Genomic DNA, 13,384 nt, shown 5'->3' with positions numbered 1-13,384 from the left:
GGCTCCTGGTCCCGGGGTGCTGGGACGTCACCTGCGTCCGCGGGGCGGAGTCACCACGGACCAGGACTCTGGGGGCTCCTGGTGCTGGACAGAGGGGCTTCTGGGGATGACGGCCCCTGCGCCCAGTGTTAGGGGTTAATGCACCTGCGGAGCCGGCTGGTTCCGAACTGAGAAGTGGGTCGGTGTCACACCCACGTCATAGACAGAGAGACGGAACCGTGTGTGTTCAAGATCACCCCCGAAAGAAGCAATGCGGTGAGACCAGGGCAAGCGGTGGCCGTCCCAGCGCAGGTCGTGGGCTCCTGGCCCTCGCCAACGTGCACAGGGTGGCCCTCGTCACCCCCCCCCCCCCGTGCACACAGGGTGGCCCTCGCCAACGTGCACAGGGTAGCCCTCATCACCCCCGTGCACACAGGGTAGCCCTCGTCACCCCCGTGCACGCAGGGTGGCCCTCGTCACCCCCGTGCACGCAGGGTGGCCCTCGTCACCCCCGTGCCCGCAGGGTGGCCCTCGCCAACGCGCACAGGGTGGCCCTCGTCACCCCCGTGCACGCAGGGTGGCCATCACACATTTCCGGCAGCTCAGTGCCAGCACTTGCGGACAGTCCTCCAAGGCGACCCTAGTTCAAATCTTGCTCTTCAGGAAGCTGTGCATCCCTTGAGCCCTGAATTGACCTTTCTGAGCCCCTCAGAGCGCCGCCGCTTCCTACTGGAAAAACTGTCATCTCCAGATTACAGAACTCACTGGTCACTGGGGACACTGGGTGTCCAAGGGGCAGGCGGAGCTGCCCTCTTTGTCCCCACCCGGCAGAGTCAGTCAGGGGAACCAGGATGCGCTCTGGCCTCTCTCCTTACCAAGCTGATTCTTTGTTTGTTTATGTTAGGGTTTTGAATTATTTTATTTTTTAGAAAGGGCTTCTCTATGTGTAGACCAGGCTGGCCTCGAACTCACAGAGATCCGCCTGTCTCTGCCTCCCGAGTGCTGGGATTAAAGGCGTGCGCCACCACCGCCCGGCGATTTATTTATTTTTATTTTATATGTGTGTGTTGTTTGCAGATATCTGTGCATGTGTTTGCAATACCTGCAGAGGCCAGAAGGGGGCGTCGGGTCCCAGAACTGGAGTCACAGGCGGTTGTGAGCCCCGTGTGGGTGCTGGGAACCAAACCTGCGTCCTCTCCAGGGGCAGCTGGTGTGCTAACCACTGAGCCGTCTGTCCAGCACCGTCAACTTTATTCTGCACCCGGAATGCAGCGAGGAGGCTGGGCAGGCCAGGGATCCTCCTGTGCCCGCCTCCTGCACCCTGGAACAGCACCTCTGCCACCAAGCCCAGCCATGAACTGCCTTGAACCCGAGTCCTCATGGAGTGTGGTAAGCCCTCGCCCACCTGAGACTTCCCAGCTGCAATACTTTCGTTTTTTGAGACAGGCTCTCTTGGGAGTCCAGGCTGGTTTCAAACTCAACTGAGTAGCCGAGGATGGACCTGAACTCCCGACCCCCTGCCTCAGCCTCCTGGGGGCCACCCCGCAAACAGAAGCCTGGAGAAGGACACATTAGGAACCAGGGAAGACCAGAGGGGGTAAGCCAGGCCTCCCTGCTCCCACACAACCCCGGTGTCTCTGCAGACACACTCAGCCTCCGAATTACACTGTCCCCGGGGAGCCTAGGCAAGGCCTAAAACGACAGGTGACCCCCTGAGAATTCACCAACACAACTTGCAGCCCCTGAGGAGGCTGGATGGGGGGGTCCAGTCCAGCTGTGTCCCCCCACTCCCGGCCGGGCCACGAGCTCCTGAATAACCAGGGGTGGTGGTGCACGCCAGCACTCTGGAGATGGAAGCAGGGGCATCGGATGTTCAAGGTCAGCCTCAGCTACTTAAGGAGTTGGGGGTCATTCTGGGCTACATGACCGCCTTTGTCAAAAAGAAAAATAAATAAATAAAAATAAAGACAAGTAGTTTGAGAGTTGGGCCCTGTCCTAGGTTTTGGAGATGGAAGACAAGATGAGCAGATTAAATACTTAAATGCACGCAGCACCAACAGGTGGGGAGGGCAGAGATCACAGCCGCCATTGGGTGCCGGAGAAGCGGGACCCCAAGGGGGCCTGCGAGGGTGCAGTCTGGCTTGCGTGTGCTGTCTGCAGCGCTGGGGATCCCAGGGCCTGTGCTCAGCCAGAGACAAGCACCCCACCACAGCCCGCAGGTTTTTGACATAAGGACTCATGTAGCCCAGGCTGGCTCCAGATTCGCTAAGTAGCTGAAGCTGTCCATGAACTTCTGATCCTCCTGCCTCCGCCTGCTAAGCGCTGGGATGACAGGTGTGTGTCACCACTTTCTCTGGCTCCAAAAAGAAGAAAATGTCATATGAAGTCCTAAAAATATACCCTGTCCACAATCCAGTTTTGACCCTGACTGGATGACACAGGAATCATCCACGGCTTGTGCAAAGGCCCTGGGGCAGGGTTGTTGGAGGAGCACTGGCACTGTTGGAGGAGCACGGGGTGGGAGGGGGAAGATTCAGGCGTCAGGCCTGTGGGTGCCTTCTCAGGTTTAAGGTACCCTGCAGTCAGGGCTCAAAAAATGCTCAAGAGGAAACAAATGGACAAAGAAGCCCCCCTCCCACCCCCCACCTCCACTCCCCCCCAACTCTCACCCTCATCCCACTACTCCTTCCCTCCCCCTTTCCCCTTCCCACCCTCCTCCCCGCACCACTCCCACCCCCACCCTGGGTCAAGGAGTCTCTGCTTGACCTGGCCTCACTAACTGGACACTGGTCAACATGCAGCCCCGAGATCCTCTGTGTCCATCGGGGAGGATCTGAGTGTCCCCAAGAACTCGGAGCTGCAGACCAAGTATGGGGTGGGGAATGGGCATCAGAGGAGCCCAGACTCCCCCAGTCTGGCCTGAGCTGTTCTGTTTCGGGTGATGGCTTGAAGCCCCCGTTCTGGGATTTTTAGACAAGGCTTTTTTGGGAGGGTCTCATGTAGCCCAGGCTGGCCTCAAACAAACTGCTTCTCGCCTGCCTCATTTGCTTGCCTCCCACGGTGAATGGCGAGCACTTGCTGTGAACCCAGGTCTTAGCTGGGGTGTCTGGGACAGGTGTCACTCAGTGTGGAGCTGGTGGAAGGCAGGTATAGTGGTCAGCACCCACAGGGCCGCAGACACACAGAGAATTCACATGGCGCTCCAGCCAGTGTCCCAGAGTCACCTGCCTTCATGCCACCCCTCAAAAGGCTCAACACAGTGGAACCCGAGTCTGCACCCCCCTCCGCCACCTGCTGTGTGATTTTGGCCAGGACAACTTCCCTTTCTGCCTCCCGCTCTCAACTCCCTTAGGGACACTGGTAGATCCTTCCTGTTCAAGTGTTTACACCGGAGCCTGGTGCAGACAGGGGATCTGGAGAGACGCTCGGCAATTATCACGCTGGCTGCCCCTGCAGAGGACCCAGGTTCGGTTCCCAGCACCCACACTGGGCTCAAAACTGCCTGTGACTCCAGTTCTGGGGACCCGACGCCCCTTCCGGCCTCCACAGGTGCTGCTCACACACGGTGCCCAGACTCACATTCAGGGATGATGCACGAAATAAATAAAAACCAGAAACAGGAATGTCCTGACCCAGGTCTGCCATCCCAGCTTTTGGGGGACTGAGGCAGAAGAACCCCAAGTTCAAAGTCAGACAGGCTGGGTCACTTAGTGAGACCCGTGAAAACAGGGCTGGGGCCTGGCTCGGGGGCAGAGTCCAGACCTAAACTCCCAGGAGTGGACCAGGCCTGGCGGCCACTTGTTCCTCCTCTCTAGCTTTGTGGGCCACCTGAGCATAGCAGTTGATGGCATCTGTCCCTGTCTGTCTCCTGTATGGGACAGGGGGCCTTACTATACAGCTCAGGCTGGCCTGGAATTGTAGGAATCCTCCTGCTTCAGTGTGCTCTGAAATGTTGAGATAATGGGTATTAGCTATTTTCCTTTTATATATTTATGTTTTATTACTTTTTATTATTTTTGAGAAAGCACTCATGGAACCCTGGCTGTCCTGGAACTCACTCTGTGGACCAGGCTGGAGATCCGCCTGCCTCTGCCTCCCGAGTGCTGGGATCAAAGGCCTGAGCCACCCCCCAGTTCCTGTGGCTCTCTTTAACTTTTTGTTGTTTTGAGACAGGGGTTCATGTAGCCCAGGCTGTACCGGAATTCACGGTGTAGATGAGGCTGGCTTCCACCTGCCTCAACCTACTTTGCACTGGGATTTAGGTTTTTTTGCTGTTTTGAGATCCAGTTTCGATTAGCCCAGGCTGGCCTGGAACTCTTGATCCTCCTGCCTCCACACCCCAGTCAGTGGATGACAGGCCTGGCCCCCATCTGTGGGACGAGGGTCACCGTCCCACAGACAGTGCTGAGCAGTGTGGCACCCCCCAAGCCGTGCCAACCCAACCCTCCCCGTTCCAGAGAGGACGAGGCACATCATAGGCGCTCCATAAATGCACCTTGGAGCCTGGGCGCCCAGGCTGTGGGTCTGTGGCCTGGGGGCTGTGGCGGGCGGGGGGGTTGGGGGGGCACTGAGGCAGGCCTCGGGCCGAGGCTCGGGGCCGCGGCGGGGGCGGGGCGCGCGGGGCCAAGGTCACGGGTGGGGCGTCCGGGCCTGCGCAGTGCCGGGCGCGGCAGGTGGAGCGGGAGCCCGGGCGGCACCGCGTCGCCATTACACAATAGCGCGGGCGGCGCGGGCGGGCGGCGGGCGGCGCAGGAGGCGGGACGCGGGGCCCCGGAGCTGCCGATCGGGGACAAAGCGCGGCCGCCCGGCGCCCCCCGAGCCGCCCAAGCCGGGGCGCAGCCCGCGCCCCCCGCGACTGACATGATGTTTCCGCAAAGCCGGCACTCGGTAAGGGGGACCCCACGCGCTGCACCCCGGAGCTCGCCCTGCACCCCCAGCTCGGCTCACTGCACCCCCCCCCAGCTCGGATCCCGCCTGTCTCCCCGCCCGGGGCCTGTCCCAGGGGCTCCTCACGCGCCCCCAGCTCCCACAGGCCTGTCCCCCAGCCCGGGGCTCTGTCCCCAGGGTCTTTGCGCCCCACAGCCCAGGCCGTGCGTACACCACCGGCCCAGCGCTGCATCCTTCAGCCCCGGATCCCTGAACTTTGATCCCGGCCCCGAGCCTCCCCACCCCCTGCCCATCCCGACTCCAAGGTTCCCCCCAGGATCCGGACCAGCCTGTCTCCCAGCCCAGGGCCCCGCACCCCACTCCAGCCGCATCCGGCCTGTCTCCCAGCCCTGGGGCTCAGGCCCAGGGCTGCAGCACCCCAAACCCAGGCCGCGCATGTCCTCCAGCCTGAGACCTTGCACCCCCACCTCTGGGCTCTGCACCCCCCAGGCCCAGCTCGCTAATAGCTCCAGACCGGCCTGCCCCCAAGTCCAAGGCCCTGCACTTCCTTCCACCTCAGATCTGCCTTGTCCCTAAGTCTGCTGCCCCGCACCCCCCGAATCCAGGCCCCGCACCCCCTGCCTCTCCCTCCAGCTTGGTCGGGCCTGGCGTCACCATCCGGGCCCAGCGCCACCCCCCAGCCTGGCCCTGCGTCCTCCAGCTGCAGGCCCCGCACCCCAGAGGCCTGCCTCCTCCCAGCCCCCATCCTGCACCCTCAGCACCAGAGTGTGGGGGACCCTGCGCCCCTATAATGCCCAGGGTGTCCCTGCCCGGAGCCCGAGCCCCCCCCCCAACGCCTGTCCCCCCCAGCTCCAGGCGCCGTCCCCCCCCCACATCCAAGCCAGGGTCCATTTTGCTTCCCACCCCAGCTCCCAACCTTGCCCCCCAGACGCTAACTCTGCTCCCCAGATGCGAGGATCTTACACCCCGACTCCTGGCCCAGTGTCCTCAGATGCCAGCCCTGTGCATCCCCTCACCCCCAGGGACACCGCTCGGCCCGCCCCCGCCCGCCCCCCCCCCGCCCGCGCCCCCCCCAGCTACAAGCTCCCTCCCCGACTCCCAGGCCTGTGTTCTCCCCATGGCTTTGACTGGGGCATGGGGGGGGAGCCCCACGAGGCACCCCTGGGGCTGGGCAGCTTTGGGGGGGGCCCCCTCCTGGAAGAGCACACCGCTGAGGAAACAGGTGTGATGGGGGTACCCCCAGGAAACGTGGGGTGGTAGCTAGGTGCGTCTTCCAAGCTGGCTTTGAAAGGAGGCCGGTGCTTGACGTAGAGGGGCTTGCTGGGGACCCCTCAGGGGGCAGCTGGAGGACAGGGATGACTCCTTTACACGGGTGCATGCCCCCCCAAATGAGCAGCGCTAAAAGCGCCCCATTGCCTGGGGGCCTCCCAGCCCCCTCCTGGCTCCCTGGGAGAGTGCTGCCGGGGCCTGCAGAACAGCCCAGGAAGTGGGGCGTGTGCGGGCGGGGCGCTCACCCTCCCGCACCCCCACCCCCACCCCGCACCCGCAGGGCTCCTCCCACCTCCCCCAGCAGCTCAAGTTCACCACCTCCGACTCCTGTGACCGCATCAAAGACGAGTTCCAGCTGCTGCAAGCTCAGTACCACAGGTGAGCCGGGCCGGGGGGCCGCCCGCACCTCAGAATATAGGAGTTGTCCTGGATTGCGGCCTGGAGGAAGGCTGGGAAGGGTGGAGGCTAGAGGGTTAGCAGTTCAAGGTCGTCCTCAGCCACTTGGCAAGTTGGAGGCCAGCCTGGGCTACATGCCACCCCGTGTTCAAAACCAAACCAGCAGCCCCATAGTGTGGAGGAGGAAACTGAGGCACGGTGCTCATGGCTTCAGAGGCTGCGTCCCCAGTGAGCAACCAGCCCAGGTTCACACAGCCTTGCTCTCTCTTTCTGCCCAGTTGTGGCGTGGGGGAGCTTGCTGGTGTCCCACAGACCCTCCAGCCGGTGGGCTCCCACAAATCCTTTTCCTGTTTCTCATGTGTGAAACTGATCACCCCGAAGCCCAGAGAGGTCAGCAGTTTCCAAGGGGTTGCACAGCACAGAAGCAGCCTGAAGCTGGGGGGTTGGGGAGAGGGTGGCCCAGGATTCCCATTTGACCCTACACCCCAACAGTGAGTGGGCATGGGGGTGCAGACCCGACATTCCAGCTCTCAGACACACAGACTGGAGGATGGAGGATGGAGGCGTTCTGAGCCAGCCTGGGGTACAGAGCAAACCTCTGTCTCAGGAAACAAATAATAACAACAACAATGTAATAATAATAATAATAATAATAATAATAATAATAATAATAATAATAATAATAAAGACTTTGAAAGACCTTCAGATTTCTCCAAGAAAAAGGAAATCTCAGATTTTGTGAAGCTTTTTAAAAAAATTTTATTATTTCTACTTTTTGGTATTTATTTTGAGACAAGGTCTCATGTAGCCCAGGCTTTCCCCAGCTCCCTTTGTAGCCAAGGATGACCTTGAGCTGACACGGAAGGAAAGGGTCCAGAGGAGCTTCCTATGCTAGGCCTGTGAGCTCCCTGCTGGGCCACAACCCCCAGCTTTGCCATTTTGCAGGCCCCCACCCCACCCCCACCCCCGGGGCTCTGGTCTCCCACTTGGATCCATGGTCCGTGGTCCGCCCAGGGCGAGCCTGGCTGACCAGGATCCGCAGGCTGCTGTGCACCATCCCCAAGGAGAATGCCCTCTCTGAGCTGCTGTGAGCTGGGCCTGGGTTCCCTGCTGTGTGGAGTGAGGGTGAGGAAGTCCCCCGCGGGAACAACATCCACACTTTAGAATAAGTTCCCTGGGGATAATTTTTGTCTTTTCTCCCTTTCTCTTGCTGCTCACGGCTGAGTCACACCCGGTCCAGACTTATTATTATTTATTCCTGTGTGTGTGTGTGTGTGTGTGTGTGTGTGTTAGTAGCCACCGCATGACAGGGGTGCCCCCCTCGGTTTCTCGACCCCCCGTGCCCCTGCAACCCTCACCGAGTGGGAGAACATAACACAAGCCTGGGCATCCCAGGACTGGAGCTGGGATTCGAACTCCAGTCCTTGTGCTTGAACCGCAGTCGCTTGGACTGGCTGAGCCCTGGTGCTAGCCCATTCAAAGATACTCAGTTACTTTGTGAAAACAGGTTCAGCTGTGCGACCAGGCTAGACCAGCCAGGGTGGGTCCTGGCCTGGTGAGGGCCTTGAGATGCCCTGTGGCTGCTTTTATTTATCTGTCTGTCTGTCTGTCTTTGTTGCTGTTGTTTTTCGAGACAGGGTTTCTCTGTGCAGCCCTGGCTGTCCTGGAATTCGCTCTGTAGCCCAGGCTGGCCTCGAACTCACAGAGATCCTCCTGCCTCTGCCTTCTGAGTGCTGGGATTTTTATTTTTTAGATAGGGTAGAATTCGTGGCTATCCTCCTGTCTCTCTCACGTTCTTAAGGTGTTTTTTTTTTTTTTCCTTGTTTGTTTCTGGATTTAAAAAGAAACATTTCTTACATTTTTTGGGGGTGCCATGTACAGTGTGAAGGTCAGAGGACAACTGGGGGGGGCGTGTCATTTCCCTCCTTCCTCTGCGTGGGTTTCCAGGCCTGGTGGCCAGCGCTGTCAGCAAGCCACAGGCCTTCTGACCCCGCTGACCCCTCACAGTCCTGGCTACTTCAAAGAGGAAGCAACTGAGGCCCAGAGAGGTAGAGCCGCTGGCCTAGAATCACACAGCATGGGAACTCAACTAGGGAGACATCAGGGCTGGCCATGTAGACGGTTCCTGAAGCCAGGATCGTTAGGGGGCCTCTCTGGCTCTGTCCCACTCAGCCCTGGCCACCTCAGTCTCTTCTGCTGTGTCTGTCTGTGTGTGGAGAATGTCCCTGGACGGTTGCCCGGCTGTGTGACCTTGAACCACTCACTCACCCTCTCTGGGCTCCCACTGAGTCACATGTTAAGATGGAGGGTGAGTTCTGCAGACCTCATCAGTCGCTCACAAAGGCACCTCTGCCTTGGTGGTTGTTATTTCCTTGAGAATGCTCTCATAATATCACAGTGGGGGAAACTGAGGCAACCCTGCTTGCCCAGGGTTGCAGAAAACCCCGGGGCCGTCCTACAGTGCAGCCAGATGTGGTGTTTGGCTGCTTCTCAGTTTGCAGCTCACAGCTGGGGCTCAGTTGGTGATGCAGGCTTGTCGCCCAGCACGCAGGAGGCTGAGGCAGAGGGATCGGGAGTTCAAAGTCATCCTCAGCTATGTACATAGTGCGTTGAAGGCTAGCCTGGGCTACATGAGACCCTGCCTCAAAAACAGAAACCAAAAAGGTTTTAGCTGGTGGAGGGTCCTCAGCCTCCCTTGTGTGTCCTCAGCCTCAAGCTGGAGTGTGACAAGCTGGCCAGCGAGAAATCAGAGATGCAGCGGCATTACGTCATGGTAAAGTCCCCTCGGGGGCCCGGGGGTCAGGGCGGGCGACCCCAGACTCCCCACACACTGCAGGTGCCTGCTGCTGAGTCCCCGCGGCCGAGGGTGGCCTGGTTGCCAGCCCAGGTAGTGGCCGAGGTGCCAAACCGCCGCCTCGCACGCACCCTGGGCCTGCCAGGACCCGCTGTCCTTGGTGGCCGGAGGCGGCGGCGGCGGCGGCGGTGGAAGTCAGGGCAGCCAGCTAGCCGGAAGCAACGGGAAGCCACCGCCAGTCCCCTCCCTCCAGGCTATCGGGCTCGGCATCTCTTAACCCTTCCGTGACCGGAGCCCTCCTAACCCCCACAGGACCTGTAGTTCCCTGCAGGGGAGGTTGCTGGGGTCTTAGGGCATTGTGGCAGGGGTCTTGAAGAACAAATAGGAGCTCCTTGGATGGGGGGGGGCGCGCGAGGAATGCTGGGATGTGCGGTGAGAGCCAGGCCACCAGAAGGCCACACCCCTATGGTCCATGACGCTCTTCTCTCCACCCCACAGTACTACGAGATGTCCTATGGACTGAACATCGAGATGCACAAACAGGTGAGCCTCCGTTCCCTCCGCCGTCACCGCGGTGCCCTGTGACTCCCAGAGAATTAAGGCCACTCCTCTTACCCCCACCCGAGGTGGGCCTGGGTGGCCCGCTGGCATGGCCTCAGCCCTCGTCCCCTCCAAGTGTCCCCCAGGCACTGAGGGGAACTCACGTGTGTTCCAGGCTGAAATCGTGAAGAGGCTGAATGGGATCTGTGCCCAGGTCCTGCCCTATTTATCACAGGAGGTAAGCAAGCCACCGGCAGGGGGCAGTGGGGTTCCCTCGGCACCTTGCTGGGCGCCCTTGGGGGCACAAGCCTTCCCTCTCTGAACTTAGCAAAGAGAAGTGCAGCAGGGTCAGACCCCTGTGGGGAGGGGGGGCTTGCTTGTCACCAGGGCATAAAAGGGACCCGGGTGAGCTGGCAGGGGGTAGAAGATGGGGCACCTGGGTGGGCAGGTGGCTCCTGCAGACCAGCTTTTAGAAGAAATCCCCCAAGCTGGATTCCTAACCCTGCCCACCCCAAGCCCTGCCCTCCCCAGGCCCTGCCCTCCCCAGGCCCTGCCCTCCGCAGGCCCTGCCCATCCCAGCGCCGTCCCCCTGAGCACCTAGGACAGGCTTCCCTGTGCATTCCAGTGGTCGCCCCTGCACAGAAGCTCCCCCGTCCCCCATTTCTTTGCATCAATCCCTTTCTCACTTGATTGTCCCTTTGCCTGAGAGAACAGTCACCTGACCCCTCTGTCCCCTCCCCTTGCCTATTCCAGCATCAGCAGCAGGTCCTGGGAGCCATCGAGAGAGCCAAGCAGGTCACGGCTCCCGAGCTGAACTCCATCATCCGAGTAAGTCGGAGCCCCCAGTGAGCGGGGGACAGGTGACCCACGTGGGTTGATGACAGGAGATGGGGGACCCAGGTGGGCAGGTGACTGACAGGTGACCCGGATAGGCAGGAGACAGATGATGAGGACACAAATGGGCAGATGATTGACAGGTAATGGGGACCCATGTGGGCAGGTGTCTTGACAGGTGCCCTGGGGGGGCAGATAACCCAGACGAGCAGGGCACAGGTAACCCAGATGGGTAGGTATCAGGTGATCGGATGTGTAGGGGCCGGTGACCCGGATGGACAAGGGACAGCTGACCCGGATGGGCAGGGGACAGGTGACCCGGATGGGCTGGTGTCAGGTGACCTGGATGGACAAAGGACAGCTGACCCGGATGGGCAGGGGACGGATGATGGGGACACAGGTAGGCAGATGACCTGGATGGGCAGGGGACAGCGCCCTGTGCTGACCCCGTCCCCCCCACCCCGCAGCAGCAGCTCCAGGCTCACCAGCTGTCCCAGCTGCAGGCGCTGGCCCTGCCCCTGACACCGCTGCCGGTGGGGCTCCAGCCGCCTTCGCTCCCGGCCGTCAGCGCGGGCACCGGCCTCCTGTCACTCTCCGCGCTGGGCTCTCAGACCCACCTCTCTAAGGAGGACAAGAACGGACACGATGGGGACACCCACCAGGAGGATGACGGCGAGAAGTCGGATTAGCTCCTGGGGAGGGGGAGGGGAGGGGGGAGGGGAGACAGGCACAGAGAGGACTCAGTGTTCCGAGGGCCACACAGCACACAGCTCGGTCACTACCCAGGCTTCCACCCCCAGTCCTCGTTCCAGCCTTCTTGCTGTGCACCGTGGGCCTAGGGGACCCCAGAGGGACACCCCAGGCTACAGGGAGCAGGAAGAAGTCCCCCACCTGCAACATTTACCCGGGCCACAGCCACCAATCTTGGCCCAGAATGTACACGACGCAACGCTAGCTGTCCCTTTCCGCCCTGTGCACCCCGAGTCGTCCCCGTCCCCCTTCTCTGTTTCCCACGCTGCACACCTGCTAGGTCCAGACCTACCCCCACCCCCAGCTCACCCAGCCCGGTTCCCTTGCCCACAAAAGGGACAGAGAGGAAGCTGTGCGAAGGCTCGGGGACTGCAGTGGGTGTGGGCGCACACAGACTTCCCTTCTTCCCTGTCCCGAATAAACGTGAGGGATCTGAAGTTGGTTTGTTTATTATTCCTTTTTTTGTCCCGTATTCTATAGCTTGTCTTCTAAGAAAGGGGATTTAAAGAAAGAAAAAAGATAAAAAGACCGAAGCCCCACGAGTGTCTGTGTATATAGTTAGCTTTGGTGAGTCGTCTTGGGCTCCCTGGGAGCAGGGAGATTGCTGTACTGAGGGTGGGGTCTAGCTGTGCCTTTAAAATAAAGACATGAAAAGGTTGGCCACTGTGTCCCTGACTCTGTCTTGTGGGGTGGGGACCCCTTTCCTAAGGACACCCCCTGTCCCTGGACAAAAGGCCCCTCCGGCGAGCAAGGACCCAGAGAGGGTGAGCCACGGACACAGGGTCACACAGCAGAGCTCACGGGTGAGCAGAGGTGGCTGTGGCATCCCTGGGGATGTCACCTAGCCCTGCTTACCCTCTGAGAGATGGCCTGAGTGCTCCCTGGATCCCTTCCAAGCTAGGCTGTCCGTGGGAAGGTTCTGGCACGAATCTCCATTTGCTTTTGCTTCATTTTTTACATTGACTGGTTTAGTGTGTGTGCGTCCACTCAGATGCCTTGCGGGAGTCTGTTCTCTTCCACCATGTGGGCCTGGGAATCTAACCCAGGACGTCAGGCTTCGTCACAATCATCTCTACCCACGGAGCCATCTCAGGGGCCCTGTTTCTGTTGGACTGGTTTGTTTTCTTGAGACACTGTCTTTCTGTGTAGCCCAGGCTGGCCTGAAACTCCTCACAGAGATCCTCCTGCCTCTGTGCCACCGGCCCAGACTGCCTTTGTGTTTGGAGGCACGTTGTTGCTAGAGCCCAGGCCTAAGGACCACAAGGCCCAGAGTTCACCCTGGATCTTGGGGTGCTGTGGCCACTTGCGTTCTTTAGCCAGAGTCCCACGGTCTAGGGCAACCGAGGCTTCTACCTCTGCTCCTGGGAAATAATTGGAGGAGCCTGGGTGGTGGGGACTATCGCCTTTGCCCCCAGGGCTTCTGTGGGGGGGGCAGTGTTCTGCCAGCAGCTGGGGATGGGGGACCCCAGGGAGAGCACCACCGAGCCAGCCTGACCTTGGGTAATTGATCTGCTGATGGGCTGGTCTTGTGGCCTGATGAAGTGGGGGAAGGTGGGTGGTGTGGGGCAGGATGGGGAGGGGGTGATGCTCCTAGCGCCTCATGCCCAGTGGAGAACTGTGACCCCCCCAAGTGCTTCCCCATGTGTAGTCCCCCAGGGGACCTTCCACCACTCCATGTCTGTGTCCCCCGTCCACTCTGTGTTCTGGGGTCAGCTTGTGGCTAGGGACTCTTGAGACTGTGGGTCCTCACCCCAGGGCCAGGCCACTCTCCGGGACCCTGGGCCCTAAGGCTTCATGAGGCTGAGGTCCCAGGTCCCATGGGCCCCCACCCTGTCCCCAGCAAGGAGTGGACACCCAGGCAGTGACTGCCCCCCTCCACCTGGCCTGGGAGGCTGCACCCTAAGATCCATCCTAGGTAAAGTGGGTCTCAGAAAT

At 60.4% G+C, this 13,384-nt stretch overlaps 1 protein-coding gene across 2 annotated transcripts; it reads left to right on the top strand.

Moving 5' to 3' along the window:
• Positions 1-4,708: 4,708 nt before the first annotated feature.
• Positions 4,709-12,108, top strand: Tle5 (TLE family member 5, transcriptional modulator). Of its 2 annotated transcripts, none has more exons than XM_052747053.1 (7): positions 4,709-4,866; positions 6,416-6,513; positions 9,241-9,304; positions 9,824-9,868; positions 10,041-10,103; positions 10,619-10,693; positions 11,170-12,108. In XM_052747053.1, exons 1-7 carry the CDS (start codon positions 4,840-4,842, stop codon positions 11,386-11,388), a joined length of 591 nt encoding a protein of 196 aa, XP_052603013.1. In that variant the 5' UTR covers positions 4,709-4,839; the 3' UTR covers positions 11,389-12,108. The 2 variants fall into 2 exon arrangements, with proteins under 2 accessions (XP_052603013.1, XP_052603012.1); XM_052747052.1 differs by having other exon boundaries at positions 4,713-4,866; positions 11,167-12,108.
• Positions 12,109-13,384: the final 1,276 nt, after the last annotated feature.

Source organism: Peromyscus californicus, unplaced genomic scaffold (assembly GCF_007827085.1).
Source record: "Peromyscus californicus insignis strain IS unplaced genomic scaffold, ASM782708v3 Scaffold_1__1_contigs__length_55948999, whole genome shotgun sequence".
Classification (NCBI taxonomy): Eukaryota; Metazoa; Chordata; class Mammalia; order Rodentia; family Cricetidae; genus Peromyscus; species Peromyscus californicus.
Note: the sequence above shows the minus strand (reverse complement) of the source record. Positions and strands in the feature narration are given on the sequence as shown.

Bases quoted from the DNA above. Each gene is read 5' to 3' on its own strand.
- Tle5 (XM_052747052.1), top strand. From the start codon at position 4,840: ATGATGTTTCCGCAAAGCCGGCACTCG. The intron at 6,514-9,240 runs GTGAGCCGGGCC...GTGTGTCCTCAG, and splicing joins CTGCAAGCTCAGTACCACAG to CCTCAAGCTGGAGTGTGACA. The intron at 9,869-10,040 runs GTGAGCCTCCGT...CGTGTGTTCCAG, and splicing joins ACATCGAGATGCACAAACAG to GCTGAAATCGTGAAGAGGCT.